Source organism: Mauremys reevesii, linkage group 3 (genome assembly GCF_016161935.1).
Source record: "Mauremys reevesii isolate NIE-2019 linkage group 3, ASM1616193v1, whole genome shotgun sequence".
Taxonomy (NCBI): domain Eukaryota; kingdom Metazoa; phylum Chordata; order Testudines; family Geoemydidae; genus Mauremys; species Mauremys reevesii.
In genome coordinates this window covers 12,370,073-12,395,146 of record NC_052625.1, presented here as the reverse complement: position 1 = coordinate 12,395,146, position 25,074 = coordinate 12,370,073, and the positions used below count along the sequence as shown (strand labels likewise).

The window sequence follows — 25,074 nt, the reverse complement described above, 5'->3', positions numbered from 1 at the left end:
TGGATAATGTAGGCAAAATGGCTGTGCCATTCTCTCAGTACCTGTCGTTCTGGTTCATGAAAGGAACAGATGTGAAAGCAAAGTGTACCACTGAGGCCCACAGAGGAAGAGGAAAAGAGGCAGTCTCTGTAGCCTACAGCTCCTAACTAGGGATGTAAAATGTTAAACGGTCCACTGATAAGTATTAGTCTTACCATTAATATATTGCAGGTAATGTTTAAAACAGATTGGTAAAAAATAATTTTGTGACATTGTAATACCTAATGTGCACATTAAAAATGCCTCAGCAATACCAGGGGGTGCTGGAGTTTGCAGCGCTCTCGCAGCTTGGGGCATCACTTCCTGCAGCTCCCATTGACTGGGAATGGCGAACCGGAGCCACTGGGAGCTGCAGGCAGCTGTGCCTGCGAACAATCAATGTAAACAAACTGTCTCGCGGCCGGCCAGCAGATTACTCTGATGGGCCACGTGCAGACCACCACAGCTTTAAAGTATTCCTCCATAGCATTGAGTACTCCTTGTATATAAGAATTAGCCAATGCCACTGACCAGAGTAGTTTTGCTATCAAAAAGCAGTATGTCAAAGCATACTATGGAACTTTTAGTGTGTAGTAGCAGCATCCACACAGCACGCTAGTGCATTTGCTGTACACTAACTTAGACAAGGCCCAAGTGAACAACAAAATATTTTTAGTGTATTTTTCACAATTTCTACAACGTAGGTAAAAGTTCCAATCTATGTTATTCTTTAGCATTTCTTTATACGAGTTTCTAATTTAAAGTTAAAAATCTGTTTAACTTCACTACATTTAGGGGTGAAGAAACTTGGAACTGACCTAAAATGTATTTCCACAACCTTCAAGATTGTATGTGCATGCTAAATGATTAGATGATACAGAGTTTGAGAAATTATACTCCTTTGCATGTAAGCTAATCTTAAATGTGTTCATAGGTGGAGTTGTTGAAGTGGACTAAATGATTTATTCCCCAGCTGGGCATGGAGTACTGACTGATTGGCCAACTGTCACCCAGAGTGTTCTGACCGCAGGCGCGAGTAATTATCAGCAATAGATGTTCACTTTTATTCCCCCTGTTAACAACTTCTTTCCAGTATAAAATGCCATTTCCTCCCTAAATATCTGTTTAAAAAAACCTGACTTTGAACATGGTTGAAAACGTTTATTAGTACTAGAGGATGGCAAAAGGTCCTGTTCTTAATCTGCAAATTTTTGTTGGCTGTTAAGCTTTTTTTCAGTTATATTGAAACAAGCCACTTGCCTGAAGAATTGCCATCTGCTTGGTTTGAGTAACATTGGGTTTAAGAGTCATATGTACACAATATGTCTTTGTTCAGGCCCACTGCTTTTGAAAAACAAAAGCCCTAAATTGCATGATTTTGTTGGACTTGATTGACAATACGATTTAGTTTTAAAGATATTTTAACTAACTTAACTGTATGTGAGTATTTTCCTCTTTCTAATTGTGAATTAAGGAGTTTAGGAAATATATACTTGTGCCTGTGGTCAGAACACTCTGGGTGACATATTATTAATCTTCAGAGATGGCTTTTTAGTAGCCATCACATCAGCCTGTAGGGTCTTGGACTTTGGTGCTTTGATGGCAGATCTTGCCTTTCACAGTATTCTGGGTGTATTATCACTTATGATGCTGCAGTCATTCAGCCCCTACTCCCCACCAAAAGGATGATAATGCATTTGACCAGATCACAGGTAACATCTACGACATAATTTAAGAATGTGCTAGTATATGAGCTATGGAGGGCCACTATGTAGGCTTCAATACATACATTTTAGGAACACTATAGCGCGTCCCATGCTGCTAGATCCAGTGTGGCACTTGGTTCAGTAGTGCTATCTTCAGATTTGGACTGGATTCCAAAGCTCCTTCCTCCCTTTGGGGATACTGCTTGGAAGTCGTCCTTCTGCTTGAGATTCACAGCCATGAATCCTTTTCCGCAGTTAGATGCCTAAGCCCAGTCAGCCATTTTTCAAGAAACAGAGAAGAATGAGGAGACCCCTTATAGCCTTTAGCGCGGTGGATAGAGTACTCATCCAGGAGGTGGAAGAGCTGGGTTCCATCTCCCTCTGCTTGATGTGGAGCAGGGATTTGAACCATAGTCTCCTGCTTCCCAGGAGAGAGCTCTTACCATTAGGCTATGGGTACTCCTGGGACAGATTTCTCTTAATCTCTCCTGTTGTTGAAATAGTTCCAGTGTGTATAAGTAATCACATATTCATGGGGCTAGGAAAGTGGGAATGACTCTACAGGTCAGTGGTTAGGGCACTTGCCTGGGAGATGAGAGAGACAAATTCAAGTCTCTGCTTCACGTCAGGCAGAGGGTATGATTGAATCCATCTTCCACATCTCGGGTGAGTGTTGTAACCACTGGGCTAAAGGTTATAAAGGGAAAGCAATCATTTTTGTGTGTGTTTAGGTGTGCTCAGAGCACACACCTACAGGATTGGGCCTTGAAGGCCAGATAGACAGGCGACTGTTTAGTTTGGGTTCCCCCCATGACTTAGAGCTATTGGACAATGTCAAGATGTAAGGACTTGGGCAGCTGAGGGTGTTTCCAGCCACTGAAATGTAGGCATCTTGGGGACTTTAAAGGTGGAAACATAGGTACCTAGGGACTCTAAGCATGTTACAGAGTTCGATGGTAACTGAACAGGGGGTTTGTGAATGACAGTGGTGCCTAAATGTTGGCCTTAAAGTGATAATTTGGTGGCTAAATCCACCTTGTGAATCCCACCCTTACTTTTCTTTTTAACATAGAAACTCAGAAGTTAATTAAAGGCAAAACCAAAATTCCTGTGCAACCTTATTTTGGCCCCATTGTGCCTACATAGTGTGATAATCTTTAATTACATGATCACGTTTATCGTGTACGACCCTGCCTGGCTCAGTGCAGAGGATGAATGATGCTCTGGGAAAGAATCAAGGTTGTGCAGTGAAAGGGGTCATTTGTAGAACCTCTGCTTCATTTACTTAAGATGTTGGGAAGGTGTGTAGTGATTGAGTTGGGGACTGCAGGAAGAGAGACTTTCCTCTCCCCCTTGTGGGTTCCAGGGCCAGCTGCTCCAAGAAGAAGTCACTAATGATGACTAGAAAGTTCATCTCTGCATCCTTTCCCGAGGTGACATGTACCCAGACAATATGGGGATAGTTGAAATCCCCCATTATTATTGGGTTTTCTGTTTTTGTAGCCCCTCTAATCTTCCTGAGTGTTTCACAATCATCATTACCATCCTGATCAGGTGCTCGGAAGTATATTCCTACTGTTTATACTCTTATTATTCAAGCATGGAATTTCTGTCCATAGAAACTCTGATATGATCTATCTATGATTCTGTGATGATCCTGGCTTCTGGCAGTCAGAGGTTTAGTGTCACCCTGAGCATAGGGTTACGTCCCTGACTATCTTGGCTAATAGCCATTGATGGACCTATCCTCTATGACCTTATCTAGATCTTTTTTGAACCCAGTTATACTTTTGGCCATCACAACATCTCATGATGATGAGTTTCACAGGCTATTGTGCATTATGTGAAAAAGTATATTCTCTTGTTTGTATTAAACCTGCTGCCTATTAATTTCAGTGGGTGACTCCAGGTTTTTGTATCACGGGAAAGGGTAAATAACACTAACCTCGTTCTTGAGATACAGCTGAACCATTTTGGCCAAAACCTTCCAGAAAAATTCAGCCTGAAGGAATCACTCAGCATGTGACTAGAAATGGTATTCATTGTAAATTGCTTTAGGTAAGTTAATTATTTGGGTTTTCACTCCTGGTGACTGTATGTTAGTGGATTACTTAAGCTTTGACATAACTGAAACATGTATAGCACTCCTTTTAACTAAAAAATCTTTGTTTCGTTAGCTGTATTTAGTGAAGGAGAGAAACTCATAAAATTTTAATGTTTTCTCATTGAGACAAAGTATTATAATGTGGTGGAATATTCAGCTCTATTTGGGGCCCAAGTTGCTTTGTAGTTTTGTGGTGTTGTTTTCTGGGGGGATGCTGGAGAGCTGTTTCCTGTATCTGGAGTTAATGCAAGTTCAGAAGAAGTTGAAATAGTTCTTTTTGATACTCAGTTAATTGATCTGGTTAAGTAGCAATTCAGTTTGGTTTCCTTCTAATTTGTAACAAAATCAAATTCAAAACCTCAAAAATTACTGTGAATGGAGCTGTCATCCTCTGGTCAAGTTTACTATAAAACACCCAGATAGAGACCTACAGTCAGGCTGTGACATTCAGTAGAAGGGTACACTTGCAAATATTCATAATAGGAAGATTAATAATTAAAAATAAAGGTTTTTATTCTTATTCCTCTTTGAGTGTCTGAAAACTTAGTTTCCTAAGAGAAAGCACTAGAAATTTGGAACCTAGTATGTGTATTATGTGAGTCCTTTTACTTAGTTACTGGAGTTAATAGCCATAGTGTGTGATATTTTACATCCAGCATTTAAGTTTGTGAGTTATTTACATGCTAAATATTGAAGTGGGAATTCTAATTTTGTATATTTGTAGAGACTTGTTTTGTTCCTAATCTCTCATTTTTAAGTAGAGAAAAATGAATGAACTCTGTGGAGAATCTTCCATGGAAGACCCTCAGTTCTAGCTTTCACTTTCTCCTTAACTTCTAAAAAGATAAATTACCAGTACAGTGTGACTGTAGTCCTAGCTGTCAGCTCCACTGGAGGAGCATGGGTAGTGACTGCCACTGTGATGCTGCAGACTTGAGCTTTGGAAGAAAATTACAGCAGGTAGCATTGAATTCCTCACTTGCTCTTAAGTGTTTTGTTTTTGTTACAGAAACTGAGGGGTGATGAGTGAGTAGAAAGGAGGAAGAGTGTCAGTTGCAGTCAGAGAAGAAGGATGATCCTGGATAGTTAGGGCCCTAGTTTGGCAATCCAGAGACCCGGGTCAATTCTCTGTTCTGCTATAGATTTCTTTGGTGGCCTGGGGCAAGTCACTTTAGTCTCTGGCTCAGTTCCTCATCTGAAAAATGGAAGTGGGGAAGTACTATCTTATAGGGGTGTTGTGAGGATCAATTACATTGGATTGTGAGGTGTTCAAATGCTATGGTGATGAGGGCCAGATAAATGTGTGAGATAGGTGGTGGTTCTAGGAGTAATATTGGGTGTGTTTGGTGCCAATTTCAGGTGCTGGTTCAGAAATAATAATGTGGGTGGAAGAAAGAAGCTGCCTGTTACTGGGTAGGAGAAGAGGGGTGAGCTTCCCTTTTTTTCCTCAAGAGTCCCAGCTGCGCGGGTGAGCTGTGTTATATTGCCTTGAGGTGATGCTGAGTTCATATCACAGTGGTATGTGAAGATTGCAAGCAAAAATATATAACTAAAGTACTATGTAACATACACATATTCTTTATCAGTGGTAAAAATTCTGGTTAATAGATTAAGCCATAACTTTTTTCTTTGTCCCGCAGCATGAGCTTTTAAATTAGTAGACTTTTGGAACTGGGAACACTCAAGGGATTGATAATTGGGTAAAGAGCAGCTTTTTGGGGGGGTTTGGAGGGGCAATCCTGTAAACATGTACATGGATATCTTTACTCACATTGAATTCAGTGGAACTGTTCACCAGGGTGATTGTGTGCAGGATTGAGTTGTTATAACAACTTAAATGTATCCCATGAAGCTAGTATGCCATAAATGAGTTAATAGTAGAATTGAGCATAGTTTTTTCCACGATTAAATTATTTGCCAAAAAATGCAGTTCTGGTTGACCTGAAACTATTTGTGAATTGGTCAAGTTTGCCAAATAGTTTTGACAAAACCAAAAAATGAACACATTTGGTAGTGTCAACATGAAACTTCATTTTGGCGTTGCTGAAACATTTTTGGGTTGCTGTAACAAAATGGGGAGCTGGTGAGGGTGCCACCCTTCTTATAACTTTTGACTCAGTGGCTCGAGAGTCATTCTCCATCTCTTTTCTTGATTCAGTACCTATTCATGAATAAGTGAATTGCCACTTTGAATGAAAATTTACAACATTACAGACCAGGTACACTGTGGACAGCAATAAAGAAGCTTTTTCTTGTTGGATTGCCTGTTAGTTATCAGATTTTGAGCACTGATTTTGCATACTTTTAAAGAAATATAATTTATTTTTAGCCCTCTGTTAGTATACTATTTTTAGTAGTTGCTTCTATTTGTGTGTCCTGCAGGAGAATGACTCAGGAACACTGGATACAGTTGGTGCAGTCGTTGTTGACCAAGAAGGAAATGTTGCTGCTGCTGTCTCCAGTGGAGGCTTAGCTTTGAAGCATCCTGGAAGAGTTGGTCAGGTGAGTATGTATTTTCAACTGGGGACAAATACTTGGTATTACCAGGGAATGGCTTACGTATTTAATAAACAGTGCAGCTGTAAACTAGGCAAGAGCCAGGTGATAGTGAATTGATGCCTTAGAACTGAATCCAGGTCTTGAACGCTATCACCTGGATTCAGTTCTTGATTACTCTGCATGGGAAAATGAGTTTTGTCTAATCTAGAGGATCTTTATCAGTGTTGCAAAACTTCTTCTAATTTGGCATGCTTTCTGGTTATTACATAAGACTGGAATAGCAGGTGTGTTGCAGGTCACACTTGGGATGCATTGATAGAGAAAGCTAGAGCCTGTTCTTGGTACGCTTAGCTTTTGCTAGTGCTATTAGTATCTCACTTTTGCCACTCATTAAATACCCCACAAAGCTTAAAAGAAAAAGTTGCCACTCTGATACCTTTTAGATAAATTTGCTAGTTCTATAAGTTTTTTGATCAGTATGTAAGGAAAATTTGTCCACTTTCAGATTCAGTGATGCTCTTTTGTTGTGCTAGAATCTTTTGAAGGAGGTGATAAAGATATACTATAAGAACATGCAGCATAGATAGGCCTATCAACATGGAGTAACAATTTTGAGACGCTTCAAGAGTCTGTATGCACTACAGCTTACGTACAACTGGTTAGTTCACTGTTTGGCATCATCCCATGGGTAACCCTCTTTTGGACTGACCTTAAGATTCTTTAGCTACAGCATTTTAAAGAGTTCTTTAAAATGTGTAGCTAAAAGCATTTATGTTTTAAACATAAAACATGCTTTAGAGAACTCTATGGTAATAGGGCCCATTCCAGCTCCTGTTGAAATGAATGTCAGTTTTACCATTGCAGCTAGATTGAACCCTCCATTCCTATCTAGAGAGATAAGAGCACCTCCAAGGCACTCCTCTTTAGGATTAACTGTTGGAGGATGTAGCAAAATGTACTGGAGTAGCTATTTTGAATTTTATTCCTTTATCCTATGTAATAATCTCCCTTTTCCCCAAAAACTGAGTACTTGAATTTATAAAAGATCCATTTATCTTCTCAGGCAGCTCTTTATGGATGTGGCTGCTGGGCTGAAAATATTGGAGTTCATAATCCTTATTCCACAGCTGTGAGTACTTCAGGTATTTGCTACTTTTGTGAATATTTTGAACTGCCGTTCAACTTTCTTTCATTTAAAAATTCAAAACAAGTTATTTAATGTATAGTGAATTAAAATCTTAAGACTCGTGCGGTAGCATACCAGAAGGTGTGTTCTTCAAGCCAGTGAATTCAGTGTCATTAACTACCAAAGAGCCTTTGTTAACATGTTTATGGAAGTTTTAGACAAACTTATTCAGAGTCTGTGTTTTGTTATCCTTAAACAATCCATTTGTGGCTGCTCACCTTCTTAGCTATATTTCAATCCATCAGTAACAATTTGTTGCACCATCTGGTAGTCAGCCCCTTTTGGTTTCCCTTTTCTTTAGTGAGATTTTCTGTCCTTGTTAATCATCTCCTGAAACCTAGGCTTCCTACATGGGTTTTGATGTGTTAAATGCAAATAGTGCCCCGATAATAATTTAGTAAATTTGGTATTGCCAATTCCCCTTCCAGCGTGGATATATGTTTCTTGTCTAATACTAATGTAACTCCTGTTTGAATTTCCATATTCTTCTTGATGTACATATTGATAGGACCTGAAGTAGGAAACCTTTTTGGCAACAGTTCTTTACTGTTGCTATGTGGCCAAGACAAATGTAGTGTTTTCCAATCCAACAAACTTTTCAGTTTCAAAATAATGGGAGGAAAGTTCATTTCGTGTAGCTGATTTGAAGTTAGGAGAAATATTGACTCCTAAATACTTCAGAATTTGTATAATTTAAGCAAACAAGGTATTGTGCAGCTGTTAAACCATAGATCTTTCCATCCTTAGATCTAATTTCAGATTTAATATAATTGTATAGGCTAATATACCTCTGAATTAATTACCTTGAGAATGTGTCATAGATTGCACTGGGTTGGTAATGATTAGCATTGCACAGTCTTCATACAGCACAACAATAAGTTCAGTTTTATTCATTTTAACTTGCTCTTCTGGCTTATGTTTTGAGCCGGGGTTAAATAAAGAGAGCAAATAACAAAAGGAATAGAGGACAACCTCATTTGGTTCCTCTGGTAATTGAAATTCTTGGGCATATACCCTCATTCGCTCCTGTTTTATCTGAGGGAGAGTCATATTTATCCATGTTTTTTTTTATAATGACTTCAAAACCCATTTCCAATAGCATTGCTTGTTAGGAAAGGCTACTCTGCTCTATCAAATGCCATTTCCGTGCCTAAGAATAGCACAGGCCTTCAGTTTTTTGTTCTGTATATTATTAAACAATCCTGATATTCTAATGTTATTCGGTTGTCTATTGCATGTGGAACCTATTTAACTAATTTGTATTAACTGACGAAGGACTGCTTCTATTCTGGCAAGAGACTTTGAAAATATGTTCATGTCTATATTAAGAAGCAAGATTGGCCTTAACAAGCCACATAGCAGCTTGTCTTTTTGTGCTTTTAGTATTATGTCATCTACCCCTTTCATTGTATTGGGAATCTCCTTACTCCCTACAAAAATCATTGTATCTGGCTTGTCTGCAGTGATGTGACTTCACCTGATAAAACTCTGCTGAAAACCTGTCTGGTCCTGGGGATTGGTGTTGGCATTAATTTAATTAAATTTGTAGCTTTCTCTGTCTCTACTGATCTTTCCAATCTGTTAACTGTTACTGAGCTAACTTTGGCATGTTAACCTCTCTAATATATATATTCAATAATTTTTCCTGTAGGCTTGTCATAGTATGAAGGCATGAAGAACTGTATAGAACCTCCTCAGTTCTTCAGCAATCTCTCAGGTCTTAAAACTTACTACTCCTTTGGCATTTTTTAATTTTTTCCTTCTCTTGTCTCAATTTATAAGCAGCTTATTAGCCTTCGTCTCCCACATCCTTTATAATACCTGTTTTCAGCCAGCTTGAGAGCCTCTTCAGTTTTCTCTATAAGTATGGCATTTAGTTGCCCTCAGAATCGGAGGTGTATTAATGTGCTTCTAGACTCTTTTATGCAAAGCTTGCGTCCTGTCAGTCTCTTATTAATTTTGTTTTATCTGCTTACTTTTCTTTTTTCCTCTGGGATATTTGGCCTTTATCATTAGTATCAAAATGGAACTTATTTTCTGTTTTGATAGCATCCAAAATAACAATCTTTCACTGGGGAGTTATTCAGCTCCAGTGGTTGTGCACACATTAAGCCTGGGCTCTAACTCAGGTTTGAGCCCAAGCCCCACTTCTTTCCATACACAAGTCAGTCCACACAAAAGTTGAGTCAACAAGCACTAAGGCTCAGGCCTAAAATCCTGGTAGGGGAGTAGATCAGAGCCCAAATCCCACTGTGTATCAGACTCTCATTTTGCAGCCTGGATATAGCTCAAATTGCAGGCCCAAGTCAGAAGGTCTATCAAGTGCAGTATGGACATATTTACACAACTGTGATACCCGGGTCCAGCAATTGTAAGCCCAGGTTTACAAAGCAGTGTGTGTATTCAAGCATTGGCTTGGAAACACCAAGTCCATAAGCCCAGGTCCCACAGGCCTGAGTTTATAGTGCAGTGTAGACATACCCAAAATCTCTACAATGTTTTGCTAGTGACAAGCAGCAAACTCCTTCAGGCACTGTTATCACTCAGCACAGCAGCATGTGGAGCCCCACACCTAGCTAGGTTGCATGAATGCTCACAAAGCCACTCATGAATCACACAGAAAAAGGCACCAGCCTATTCTCCCCAGCCTTGCACCCCAGAGCTGTACCGTCTTGCCCTGGTCAGAAGCCTGACCAGGGTAAGTTCATTACCCAGTCCAGTTCTGGTGGGCTTTGCTGAGTCACTGGATTAAGCAATCCCCCTGGTGTGGTCTTGTGCAACTGAGTCATAGAGTTGAGCAGTCCTCGTTTTGTGGTGCTTGGGCAACGTTCATTGAATTATAAATCCCTTGGTTACAACTTCCCTGTTGATTAATGGTCGCTGAGCACCTCCTCGGAGAGGTTTGCCTTCTTTGTATGTCACTAGCAAGCTTACAGCATATTTCAGTAACAACCGTACAGCAAAATCTCATAACCCGATGCTCACTAGCGATATACATATTTTGGTAGAACAATGGGTTTCAGCAGAACCTGACCTTCAATATGATATCTTACATGGCAAACTTTGTATGAAACCTATCATAATTACATGACAGTGGTGAATATTGGGATTCCAGAGCGCTGCTTTTAGGTGCAGAGTGCCACAGTTCTCCTTTCCAATTTTGCTGTGTTGGCTTGAGCTGATAGACTTCTTTCTTCATCTGGCAAGTCAAACGATATATTGAATTACATAAATAGATCACGTGATCTCTTCTGTTAAAACTTAGCAGCATTTAACCGCTGTTCCTGTTCCTTGCCACTGTTTTTGTCTAGTTCCTGCTATCTGTGGGAGCCTTCTTTCAAGGGTCTTCTGGTTGCCTGCTGGTGAGAGGAGTCTGTTTAGAAGGCATGGTCTGTCTTAAGTGCATATATTATAACAGGCCATTATAAGATTGACTTAAGTATTAGAATGTTTGATAATCATTGGAAAAGGGTCAATTAGGGTGGAAAATATACAACTCAGGATTATATAACTCTTAATTTCCATCACAAAGGGAGAGCTGGGTCTCCACTGTACTGTTAACTTTGTTCATTGAATACTACGAACCACAGCCTTAAATAATGTTATGCTCATTAACTATACTGTATCCATATGAAGTATTTTTGGTGCTATACAACCCAGTTTCCGGTTAACCTTCTCTTTATAACTGTATAAAATTGGTAGATTGATGCCTTAACCCATATTCCAGTCTTGTTCTGTATTTGGTCTACTACATCTCTCTCAGGTCAGCCCTGTTGTTTTGGTGATGCATCTTTTTTGATTGCTCTCCTTGGTCCTTGTTTTCCCAGTTGTTCGGTGACATGTAGGTCCAGTTTCTTTGTTCCTGAACTGATTTCTCTAGTCCCATATCTATAAGTATCTATTTCTCTCCTTTGAATCTGAAAGACCCGTCTGGCTTTCCATTTAAAGGAAAGTCTAAATGGGAAAGCCGACTTGCTAGGAAAAACAATATTTAAAAAAAAACAAGTGTGGTTATCTGGTGCAATTCCTTTCATTTTCTAAGGACTGAGATTGCCAGATCTGGGAACATTTTTATGGGTTGATTTAGAATCACCAGCGGTCCAAATCTATGAGGCACAGCCTCCCCTAACCGGCCCTCCATACAAGTTCTGAAACTCGATGCGGCCCTCTGGCCAAAAAGTTTGCCTGCCCCTGCTCTAGATGTTAGTGTAGTAATGCACTCATCTGCTAAAATCTACTCCACTGGCCTTGTCACCCCAATCTAATAGTAATATAATTTGCTGCCTGGGACTTTTTAGTATTCCCCCTCTCAACTGAATTCTAGGACTTTTTTTGGATAAAGATCTTGTATCTTCTTATTAGTATATATTGTACAGTGCAGCGACTTTTACAAATAAACCAAAGAAAAAAAATCTGTAGATCTTTCCACCTAGCATCAAAATGCACCCACATGGGGTCTGAAAGCATTAGGTCTTGTGGTACCAGCTAAAATGTGAACAATTTAGAACAGAAAAGGAAGAACTTACCCAAATAAAAAGAGAGGGAGTCTAGGTTGGTAGCTATAATGGGATATTGATCAAACTCTGACTCTGAAGGAAAAGTACTATTTATTGAATTGTCAACATGGAAATCATTATCAAATATCTAATGGTACATCACAGGCAAGGTTGGGCCTGGCTACAAGATCACAGCCCAAGGACATGCTTGATAAAAGCATGTTGCCTGATGGCAGGCTTACAGTATCGAAAATTTGTATTCCTGTAAATTTAAGAAAGTGTCCCCTTGAAGGCAACGGTATGAGAAAATTTCTCTGCTCAAGGACCATGGAGTTGATCTCAAGTTAATAAATGCATATGCACACGAATAGTCCCATTGAACTAGATGGAAATACTCATGTGTTTAAGTGTTTGCAGGATTGGGGCCATAATTGTTAGTAAGCATGTTTCTAAAGTTGGAGGTTGTTTTGATGAAAAATCGGAGGGCAGCTTTATTTAATTTTCTTAAATTATTCTTTACAATAGTCAGATGGGTTTGTTGAAGCCTATGCAAGCAAACATCCTGATACACTTAAGAAGATGTCTAGATTTAATGACTGCCTTAAATAAGTTTTTTATTTAATGCTGGTACCATTTTTTTATAGTGGTAAATACTTTAATGGCTATTTATAAGTATATTATTTTTCTTGCTTCAAATCTATTAGTCCTAGTTTGTATGACATTACATTAATTGCAATTCCAGCTAATTGAAATAGACTGCTGATGGTCTGTGAAGCTTAGCCATCTGGTCACTAAATGATTTGAAATTCAGGGTAGTAGTGTTTAATCTCTTTTTTTCTGGTTTTCCTATAAACTTTTTGTGTGTGTGATAGAAATGTTGACAGGAAGTCAGAACTCTTGTAATCTATACCATTCTTTTTCCATTTTCAGAAGCTCATAAGCTTTATTTTTTAATGTAATGTGTTTTAGGTATTCAGGTCTGACTCTTGTTTAAAATATGCTCAGCCAACAATGTGAACAACAAAACTGATTAGGGAGCTGTAGAGACTGAATAGAGGAAAGATTAAAAATGCTAAATGTGTGGCTTCACTAGGTGAAGGGAAAAGCGACATAACCACATGCAAGTATTTGAAGGGTGAAATCACCAAGGAAGGGAAGGAATTTACTTAGTGATAGAGGATATTGCACTAGGGGGAAAAAATTGAAATATTGCCTGAAATACTAGGAAAACGTTCTTGAAAGTCAGAGCTCAGACAGTGGGACAATCTCCTAATGGAAATTTAATGAAGTGCTATCACCTGATACATTTAAAAAGAGACTGGACTAATTACTGTAATGAGTAATCATGATTAGCAAAAGGATGAACTAAATGACCTTAAAAGGTCTTTCATTTAATTTGCATGATTAATTTGTGAACAATATGACAGGGATAACATTTAAAATAGACTTTCAAGACATTAACTAACCCATATTGCCTCATGCACTGTAACACCTCTCCCCCCTTGCTGAATTTGAAGAGGTTGGCATAATGTAGGGGGTGACATTGCTGGGAATTAGAAATGGAAGCGTTATAAAACTATTATCATCTCCTGCATTATGCTCTTGTTTAACCATTCATGTCCATAGTATTGTTATAGAATTAAAAATGTAACCTTGTGTGATAAGACTTTCCCTTCATCAGACTAAACATTCCAATAAGTATAGCAACATATGGATTTCGTCATATGGAAATGCTTAAAAGCTTTTACCAAGATTTCTTTTCTGAAACAGAACTGACCATCTGACCAATCAAGTGGTGAAAATCATAATGTCTTGTGAGGTAGGAAAGGTGAGACTAAATCACTTAAAGATGCACACAGCATTTCATCTCTACATTACTGGTTCAAGTGTGACCAAGATCTGTAGTAAGCAACATTAATTACTGACTGGGAAGCACAGAGGGTAAAAACTGAATTGACGTGAAGAATGATCGTCCATACTGTGATACCGCTGAGCCTGATTGTTCTGCCAGCCTGCACCCTGTTTACCTGTCTTGCTGAGCCAGGCTATTAAGCCACCTCCAGCACAGACACAGGCAGGGCCACACCCAACTGCAGAACGACACAGACTCTGAGATCAGCTCTGGGAAGCCTCAGATTAAGGGATTTGCCCCAGCACTAGGTGTCCACCTCCCTTGGAGTGCTGACCCAAAGGTATATTATGAAATCCGCCTCCTCCCTCAATGTGGAGGAAGGTGTGCACAACTTCTTGTAAACTGGCAAACACTAGCAGAACAGACATTTTGCAGCACAGACATTTTTTAGACCTAGCTTTGCAGCATGAGCTTCCAAGGGCAGGGCAATAAAGCATTTGCAAAATTTATATAAGCAAGCTAGCAAGCTAGAGAGGGGAGGTTAGTTCAATCATGAGGTGAAGCTTCAGTTGAGAGTGTGGTTCTGTTCCAAGGAGGAACTGGTTCTGTAATTGTTTAGTTGAGTGCCAGTGTTGTGTTTTTTCCTGAGCTGATGGTGTCTGCACTTTGATGAGAGCTCAGCAGTTTCTCTCTTTGTTGGTTCCAGAGTTTTTTTTTTCAGGCTTCTCTAAGAAGTTTCATTGTGTCTGAAGTTTATTGAAGTGTTTTTGTTATTTCAGGGCCTTATATATGATTATTGTGTGTTTATCCTGTCCATCTTTTATTCCTTTTTTATATTTCTGTCCATTTTGGCCTGTCCTGGATGGGCATTGCTGGCATATGATGGCATATATGGCATATATTACATTGGTGATGGTGCAGGTGAATGGTGGGGTGATGGGTGATGGTGTGGTGATGGTGTGGCTGGTGTGTGTTGCTGGTGGTGTGGTGTGGGTGGTGTTGTTGATGGTGTAGGTTTGTGGTTGAGTGTGAGTGGTGTGTGGTTGGTTGCATGGGTGCATGTGTGCTTGCAGGTGCTGCTATGTGGTGTGCTCCTGCTGGTTCCACTGGTGCCACCATCTCCTTGAATGCCTATGGCACTCTGCCATCCACCATCCACTGTGCTGGAAGTACAAATACCACCCAGGCACCCATGGATCCAACATCCCACACGCTGAACATCATCCTGGCTAGGACACATCACCACAACATGACTGCTGCTGCTGACACTGCTGAACTCCTCACTATCCTGATGCCACAGCACAGCTGAGGTTGACTAACTACTATATATTTTACTCATATATCACTATCTCAAATTGGATGACAATAATTACATGGAATATATGTGGCTATGGGACCACTTGGCCCCTCAATATATGGCCCTTCTCACCCTTCCTCTACCTACGCCTTCCTGATGACATTCATCTCCATCATTCCCACCCCCCTAGAGACATAAAATTCATTTGGATCACATTTCCACATCCCCCCACCACATCAACCAACACCACCACCACCATCACCATCCCCCAACCCACCCCAACCACCACTACCCAAATGGACCACTTGACACAAATACACCCACCCCATATTAAAACCACCCACCACACACCCCACCTACACCACCCTCTCCTCCCCACCCCTACCCGGCCTCCTCCATCCCCAGCAGCCCAGCAGCCACACACACCCAGATCCCCCATCTCTAACAACACCACAGACCACCACAACCTACACAAAGCACCCCACATTCTCAAAAACCCAGAAACCACAACAAAACCAACGGACAAAGAGAGACAAAGACCCAGACAGAGAGACAGAAAAACAGCTACAGCAAGACAAACAACAGAAAGAACAAAACCACAAACCCCATGGCCACTACAACACCCACCTAAAAACCCCCCCAAACACCCCATCCACCCATCCATCATCATCATCAAATGATCCCACAGGCCCAGGCACCAGGGGCCCACCCCACTGGGGCCAGGCAGGCCAGGCCCCCAACTGCCCCCCCCAACCTACCAGCAACTGCAAACCTCACCCACACCAGCACCAGCAACTAGTAACCCAGCCCCCCCAAATGCCCCACCAAACAAGCAAGCCAATGCAATGCCAACCATCCCCACACACACACACATCACAACACCACACCACCACACCCACACCGGTTCATTCATTCACCCCACCACCACACACACCCGTCAACAACACCACACCACATAACCACCCAGATCACACACATCATCACCACTTCACCTCACCGCACACCCATCACAAATAATATATGCCATATGCATAATGCAATGCCTGCCAGCCATGCTGCCTCGCCAAACTACATCAGTCTAAAAGGGAAAAAATAAATGAAAAGGATAAAGGGACACAAAATATATAATACAAAAATGAGAATGGAGAACACTTGAAACCTCCCAACCTCCTAATCACACTTTGGGGTGGCAGCCAAAAAAAAAAAAAAACAAAAAAGAAAGAAGAGAAAGAAACTGAGCTCCAGTTCATCTGCAATCAGCAATTTGACACTCATCATTCAACAAAGACTGTGAATGGCTTACAATGCCAGATACACCAGTTTCTCCTCCCCTCTTTTCCTTTCACAACTGCTGCAACTGGGCCCCATCCTCCCTGATTGAACTAACCTAATCTTCTCTAGCTTGCTTGCTGCTATTATATAATATGCCCCTGAAATTTCTTTCCACCACTTGCATGAAGAAGTGGGGTATTCCATTCAAGCTCATCATGCAACGTCTGTTAGTCTTATAAAAGGTGCCACATCTCTTTTGTTGCTTTTACAGATCCAGACTAACACGGCTACCCCTCTGATACTTGACAACTTCTTGTGTTGCCTGCCCCCGCAGTTAGAAATGACAGAAACTGGGTTTAATCATAAACAAAACAAATTTTATGAACTATAAAAGGCCGATTTTAAGTGGTTAAAGAGAGAGCAAACAGAACACAGCAGATTACTAAGCAAATAAACCACACATATGAAGTGTGTTTCATAAAGAAATTGATTACAAATAGTAATTTCTCACCCTAGATATTGTTGCAGTCAGGTTACAGAAAGTCTCGAAAGGCAGCTGCACTGGTCTCCAGCTTGAGACCTCAGGTATTATTACTCACAAGCTAGATGCCCTTCCAGCTTGGGCTCAACCCTTCTCCCCCCAGTTCAGTTCTTGCTTCCAGGTGTTTCCCAGTGTCTCTTTGGGCAGGGAGGCAGAGGAGAACCACCACGATGTCACTCCCCTGCCTTATCTAGCTCTTGTGTATGGCAGGAATCCTTTGTCTCCCAGTGGAAGAACACTGGCATTCCAACGGGTGGGTGCCAGTACCAGATGACTCAGACCCATGTCTCTCCAGGGCTGTGGCAGCTGTCTGGAGCATCCACAGGAAGACTAAGCTCTTTCACAGTCCATTGTCTTTGCTAATGGCCCATTAGCCCTGTCTGGCTTTTCCATTGTTGTACTTGAAGGGGTAGTTGTGGGTGATGCCCAAAGTAACATTTGAAATACAGATATATAGTCAATATTCCTAACTTCAGATACAGAAATGATACAGGCATACAAATTGGATAATCACGTTCAGTAAATCATAAACTTTCCAATGATATCTTACATGAGCCAGTTTGCATAAAGTATATCTGTTATGTAATATTCATATCATAAGCATATTTTCACAAAGAATATGGAGTGAAAAGTCACACATACATTTTATAGTCTCTTCCTCTAGGGATTGAATCACTTTTGGTGGGAAAGCTACTACCAGCTTTTCCACCAAAGTACCATAATCAAAGCTGTCAGTGCTTTCCCATTCTATGGGTAAAAATAGAGGGCTTCATTTTACAGTATTCTCAAAGGCATTGTTCAGCTTTCTTCGGGGAGGCTGTGCCTCATGATCAGGGGTGAAATCCACTTGTACATTCTGGTCACTTTGCATTACTTGTGCAAAGCAGCCGCATTACTTGTGCAAAGCAAGGGACTTTGTGAGGCACTCCTCCAAGTGAGTTGTCCAAGAGCAGCAGTCTCTGGGAGAGCTGGCCTGGCAGCAGTGGCTCTGCACATCTTTGAGCATAACTGCCATACTGGTTTAGACTGCAGTTCATCTAGTTCAGAATCTAGTCTCCAACAGTGGCAAGCACCAGATGCTTCAGAGGAAGGTGCAAAAACTGTGGAAGGCAGATTACCCCACATCTGTTTGGAAGTGCTCCTAATTCCCTGGATAGTCTTATCCATAAATACGTCCCCTCTCTCTTTGTATTGTGGAGCTTGCTGCCATAGGATGAATCTTGCTGAGTTTTTGGCCTCGTGACAAGTATACATTTTTTACTCTGGGGGGAATTCTGTGCCACTGGGTGTGGGCAGAATTCATATCATGTGCTGATTTCTTTGCTTCTCTGCAGAAAAATGACTTTCTGATGGGGAAGCAAAGGGAAGCCACAAGAGTGGTCATGTGCCCCTCCCCCGCAGTGCGGACACATAATTTTGGGCAGCCAGTGGAGAGGTAAATCACTCCCAGGAGGGAGGGGCTTCCATGACATGGACCTTTGGGGCTGGCCCGGCCCTTGCACCATGTCAGAGTCGGGTACAGCCTCACCACCAAATATGTGTCCCCGGGGAGGACTGCAGGGTGATCTCCCACCTCCATGCAGCCTGTGCTCCTGCTGCCGTGCTGAAGCCTCCACATTTATTTACTGACAAATAAAATTTCCAGAATTTTAAAATATTGTGGGCAGAACTTTTATCTTTTTGGCAAAGAATTTTTAATTTTTGGGCACAGAACTCCCACAGGAGCAATTGGGGCTAGGGGATGTCCTTTTTATCAGATTTGTGTCACTTCCACAGAACCCCTTGACACGGGAAGCATTCCAGGTGAACCAGAAGCGTGGTCAAGGCAGTCTTTCACTGTGGCGACTCTCTGCTACTACAATACCCAGAAGAACAGAATGTGAGCTGGGGGTGAAGCTACCCATCAAAGACCATGATCTCAGATAGTAGAAAGAAGGCTCGACAGCTGAGCTTATAGTCCTGTTCCAGTGCCATCTACAGTAACAACTGCTTTTATGTCAAACTTACTCTTCTTTTTCACAGGGACAAGGTTATATACATAGCATGCTCTTCTCCCTTTCAAAGAGCCTACTGGGGCTCAGCTCATCCAGATTTCTCAAACATAAAATTGCCTGGTGGTGATGGTGGTGGTGGTGAATCACTCTGCTGAAGAGTAATCATTTTAGTTTGTTGCCCTACTGCTAATTAGATCTAATGTGTCTTGAGTTGTGTGCACTCATTTTTTACAGTGCTTCCTTGAAGTCCTTGTTTTCTCGCTCTGTTTTGTGTGACTTTCACCCTCCCTCCACGTTGTCAAGGAGGACAACACATTATTCACTTGGTACCCTCTTAATGCCACTTCTTCATTGTCTGCAGAGAATCACTCTTGAGACGTGCAACTACCTTTTTCTTCCACCTTTATAGAGAAGGAGAAACGAGTGAATGTAGAAGACTAACAATTTTACTGTAGTGAAAATGTCTGTATTATGACCGTAGTGTTTTGCTAACATTTTAAAGATTATACATGTCAGTTCATTATTTCCTTGAAGTTAACTAGTCATTGCTCATTTTGTGGTAGTTTTGTATGAATTTTTTGCTATTTAGCACTCAAACTTAGCTTAATATTTCTAATACTTTACCTTTTTGGATGTGTTATTGGGAGATAGATAGAAGACTCCTGATGTAAATGGGCTCCTTTTCTTTATAACTTATGTAAAGGGTTTTAAACGCATCTATAAAAACAATTCTTTGTCTGGATTCAATAAAATTAATTTTTAGAGATTTCTGTGGCTGTGCAAAAGCTTTCATAGTACAACCTTTTAATTTATTTTTTATTGCATCCGCTCTAAGTTGTAAATTGGCAGATGTTTGTTTTGAATTTTTGCTTCCCAAGGATTTGGACAAGAATGAAAATTAGACTTTTTGCTTGCTTTGCATATTAATTTGATAGCCTGTGTAAACTTCCACATTTTCACTGAAAATTTACTTATCTTTTACTTTACTTACAATGGGCATAAAAGCTAAAAATAATTTATAACCAGTAGTTTAGTGCTGCGACTTTATTAACTGCTGTGAGCATGCAGAACTCATGAAGGACACCTAATACAAAAGGCAAAATATTTATTAACACTCTTGTGCTTCTTGAATTAATCAGGGATTTCAAATTTTGTCAAAATTGTTGTGAATTGTTGAACATCAGTAAATGATACATACTGAAATCTGTACTTTGTGAAGTAACTTATTCAAGGATGCTTTTGGCGTTGAATTTATCAAAACGCTTACATATTGTGACATTTTAGATTATTACAAGGAAATACTTGTAAAGAATAATTTGAATTTCAGTTGCTCTCAGAGGCAGATATCTACGATTAGAGCCCCATTACAATAGGCACTTTTGGTGAAATGATTTATATGGAGAAAATGGTCAAATTATTGGATACAGTATTATTCATGAACACCTTTTAGATCCAGAGAATTTGTTCATTGCTTTTCATATTAAACACTGCTTGTGGCTGGGTCTTCTGCCCTAATAGGTAAAACTTCTGTAAGAATGGAACTATTTCAACTGTTATACTATAATTTAAAAAAAAAATTGATTCACAATATAGGTTTGTGTGTAGATAAGTAGAAGCTTTCTAATCTCACGTCTGGTTTTTTTAGAGATATTTTAAAATAACTGTTTTGATTCCTTGTATTTTAACAAAATACAGTAGTTATAGATTTCCAAAATATAAATTCTATTTTTTGTCCAATTTCTAGACAACTACTTTAAGATGAAGTTAAGATTGAGAGTATTTATATGTAATTTAAGGGTAAAAAACATTATAACAATGTTATAAATTATCCCAAAATCAGGAATTATAAACCTAGGAAACTCAGGGTTAAACTTTACTCATGATTTTATCCAGTATGAGAAGGGTGAGGTGAAACCTTGTTGAAACTGGTGGTAGTGATAACCATCCTTCATTTAGAATAAAAGTAAGAAGCAGCTAAGCTCCTTTTTGGAGAAAGATGCCTGAAATAATAGGAGCCACTGCCCAAAACACATGGCACATGCAAGGCCAGTCAGAAGCTGAGCTATGTGGGCTAAAGGGTTTTGCTGGAGGCTAAATGCAAACACATGAGTCTGTGTATTGTTTGGTGGAGGAGTGCATGTCTATGGGCAGAAGCAGCCAGCAAGAAAATAGCTGTTATCACGGCCTGAGGTAGAGCTTTTTGGGCAGAGTGTAAAATGGAAAGAGGCTTGGCACTGTGAACAAAAGCTGATTTCTGCTGTTTGATTCCTACTGTGTTCAGCAAAACAGAACTCTTCATATGTACTTTGTAAACAGGCTTGCACCAAAGAAATTCTGACTCCATCATTTTCTCCTCCGAACAGAAACACCCCGCAAAACCTTGAATATTGGCTAATCACTTGGGTAACAATCCAGGTGTGAAAGCATTTTAGTGTCTGTGTCCCAGACTGAATGCCTTTTAAAAAAATAGATTAGATCTCTTTTATATGTCTTTCCTTTGTTGCATCACTACATAAAGTGAAAACTTGCATATGTTATATGAAGGAAGAACCTCTGTTATGCCTAATGTGTTACACAAATTGTGTCTATATGAAAATATCTATCTTGTAACTGTCAAAATCAATAAGAAACTAGGGTGAACTACATAAGTGACGATCACTTGTAATGAAAAAAAGAATCCAAGTTAAGATGTAGGGCAGGTAAGTGTAGAGCTTTTACATTTTTGAATACTTAATATTTTGTGACCAGAAGGGATCATTATGATGATCTCATCTGACCTCCCATATAACACAGGCCATAGAATTTCACCCAATAATTCATGTCTGGAGTCAATAACTTCTGGAACATATCTTCCAGAAAGTCATCCAGTCTTGTTTTGAAGACTTCAAGTAGTGGAGAACCAGCACATTGCTTGCTAATTTTTGAATGGTTAATTATTCTTGCTGTTAGGTTTTTTGTTTTTTGTTTGGTTTTTTTTGGCCTTATTTCTATTTCAAACTTGTCTAGTTTCAACTTTCAACCATTGAAACTTGTTGTGCCTTTGCTAGATTATGAAGAGCCCTCTATCAGAATATTCTCCCCTCTTGGTACTTACAGACCATGATCAAGTCACCTCGTAACCTTCTCTTGGATAAACTAGATCGAGTTTCTTAAATCTCAATGAGTCTTTCTAGACCTCTGATCATTCTTGTGGCTGTCTTATACTATTTTTCCAATTTTTCAACATCTTATAAAAGGGGGAAATATGAGTGCTAAACACAGTATTCCAGTAGTAGTCTAGGCAATGTTATTCTCTACCTTCCTGCTTCTACTTGATGTCCCCCTATTTGTACAGCCAAGAATTGTGTTAAATCTCTGAGCCACAGGATTGTGCTGGGAGCTTGTGTTCAATTCATTATCCACTATGACCCTCAAGACCTTTATAGTAACTGAATTCTGAAATACTCTCTGACTTTAGGTCTTATATACGTTCTTTGTTCCTAAATGTATGATCTTGCATATTTGGCTATATTAGAGGGCATGTCTGAACAAGCCCAGTTTACCAAGCGATCCAGATGACATGACAGCTGGAACGCGCTGACTGAGGTGAGATCTTGAGGGCACTGGTTCATGGCAGGTGCACCATCAGCATTCCACCAAAGAGCTGAAACAATCTCCTTTTCTTATCTGGAGAACCAAGAGGCTATATTTAGAAAAGGCTCTGCTTCACTGGAATGCCTGGTCAAAAAAGGGACCCTGGCAGCTCTGGTCAGCACCACTCACAGGGCTGTTAAAAGTCTGGTCGGTGGCACAGCAGGGCTAAGGCAGGCTCCCTGTCTGGCTCCACACGACTCCTGGAAGCGGCCGGTGCATGTGCGATGAGGGAAGCTCCGTGTGCTGCCCCTGCCCCCAACACCAGTTCTGCAGCTCCCATTGGCTCCCGACCAATGGGAGCTGTGGGGGCGGGCAGCGCGCACCGCGCAGAGCTGCTTAGCCCGCCTCTGCCTGGGGGCTAGACATGGCAGCCACTACTGGGAGCAGCAGGGAGCCTGCCTTAGCCCTGCTGTGCCACTGAGTGGGAGCCATCTGAGGTAAGTGCCACCCGACTGGAGCCCGCACCCTGAACCCCCTGCCCCAGGTTGGAACCCTGTCCCGCACCTTAACTCCCTCCCAGACTCTGCACCCCCACCCCAACCCCCCGCCCCAGGTCAGAACCCCCTTCCATACCCAAACTCCCTCTCAGAGCCCGCACCCCAACTCCCTACTCCAGCCCTGAGCCCCCTCCCATACTCCAAATCCCTCGGCCCAAGCCCAGAGCCCCGTCCTGCACTCCAAAGCCTCACTCCAGAGCCCACGCTCCCAGCCGGAACCTGCACCCCCTCATGCACCTAAACACCCAGCCCTGAGCCCACTCCCATATTCCAAACCGCTCGACCGAAGCCCCTTCCTGCACCCCAAACCCCTCATCCCCAGCCCCACCCCAAAGCCCGCACTGCCAGTTGGAGCCCTCATCTCCTCCTACACCCCTACCCCAGCCCAGTGAAAGTGAGTGAGGGGGAGAGCGAGCGACAGAGGGCGGGGGTGGGGGAGTGGAGTTGAATCCTCAGAGAAGGGGCAGGGCAAGGATGTTCGGTTGTGCAATTAGAAAGTTGGCAACTTTACTGTAATGTCAAACTGGGCTTCTTGGAGGAAGACTGTTCAGCTCCAGGTTTTCTGCAGTACCACCATGCTCTGAAAAACTTGCCTGCAGACAGATTCTCTCATCCTTGAGATGCAGGTTGCTCTCAAGGATGCCTTTGTGGAATCTGCACATGCCATCTCCCTGAGGTCTCCCAGAGAGGAACTGGTCACTGGCTGTGGAAGGTGAAGTTGGTAGCAGACAAAGATTATTTGTAAGATTGGAAATGCTATACAGTAAAAGCTCTTTTATCTGGCACTTCAGCAACTGGCAAGTTCTATAAACTGGCATTTCTGATCTGCACTGAAAATCCAGTTTATAGTGCGGTTGGTGTGGGGCCGGCAGGGGGCTGTGGAGTGGGAGGGGATTGGGGCACCAGATGGGGGCGTGCTCACCTCCAGCGGCTCCCCACAAGCAGCTCCCCGTCCTTGCTGTTGCTTGCAGAAGCGTGGCCAGGCAGCTCTTCAGCACACTGTCTCTGTCCCTCTTCCCCGAGCACTAACTTCACGGCTCGGGGAAGAGGGCCAATGGGAGCTGTGGGGGGCCAATGGGAGCTGTGGGAGCGGGAGAGAGTGGTGCCTGCAGACGGATACAGCATGTCTGCGTGTTTGCAGAGCTGGTTGTCTGTGCCTCTGCCAGGAGCAGCAGGGATGGGGAGCTGCTTGTGAGAAGCTGCCGGAAGTGAGTGCAGCCCCCCCTCCAGCACCCCAAGCCCACTTCCACGCCCCAACCCAGGCCCCAAGGCACCTTCTGGACCCAAACTCCCTCCCAGAGCCCATGCCCCGCAGCCCCTCCCATGTCCCTGCCCCCCTCCCACACACTCCAAACCCCTTCCTCTGAGTTAACCGGCATTTTTATTTACCAGCATCCCCTGTTGCCCCAGCATGCCGGTTAAAAAAAGCTTTTACTGTAGATTGTAGAAAGCAGATGGAGAAATGGAGTAGAAGATCAGTTTTGGTACATGCTAGTCATAGCGCTGGAGTTGAACTGCCTTCAGGAAAGTTCATGCTAGATGGGCGTGTCTTGGAAAAGTACTTGGTGGTAGTTGGATGCCACCAGTGGTTTGGATCTGGGCACTTGGAATTTAAATTGCACTTTATTTAACAATGTATTATGAACAAATAAATGCGGACTCCAGTCCTTCTCACTAGTTTCTCTCTATAGAAGGACGTAACTTTCACAGGGCTGGGTGATGGTAAACAGGGGCATTGTCCATCCATTTTCCAGGATAGGAATGAATAGATTTAATCTTGTTCCTGTTCAGACCACCTTATGCAATTTGCTTTGAACAAGAATGTAAAATGAGATTAAAATCATAACATGAATTAAAACTTAAACTTTTACAACAGATAAACTTATCCTTTGGTGGAAGAGGAGAATGTTAATTTACAGTTGGATGGTTTGTAAACCACAAAGTAATTTACCTAACTTCTTAGGGCTGATAGGACAAAA

At 41.5% G+C, this 25,074-nt stretch overlaps 1 protein-coding gene across 12 annotated transcripts in view; it reads left to right on the top strand.

The window, feature by feature from the left end:
• TASP1 (taspase 1) overlaps positions 1–25,074 on the top strand; it is a 150,805-nt gene that overhangs the window by 46,300 nt on the left and 79,431 nt on the right. For 11 of the 12 annotated variants that reach the window (XR_005596833.1, XM_039532158.1, XM_039532159.1 and 8 more), the window contains 2 exons: positions 6,211–6,330; positions 7,391–7,469. Coding sequence is in view for 11 of the 12 variants with exons in the window: in XM_039532158.1 (XP_039388092.1) it covers positions 6,211–6,330; positions 7,391–7,469 (199 nt within the window). In the remaining variant the exon portion in view is untranslated. Of the gene's footprint in view, positions 1–6,210; positions 6,331–7,390; positions 7,470–18,747; positions 20,401–25,074 lie in introns of those variants that run through there. The other variant, XM_039532160.1, reaches the window with a different exon arrangement.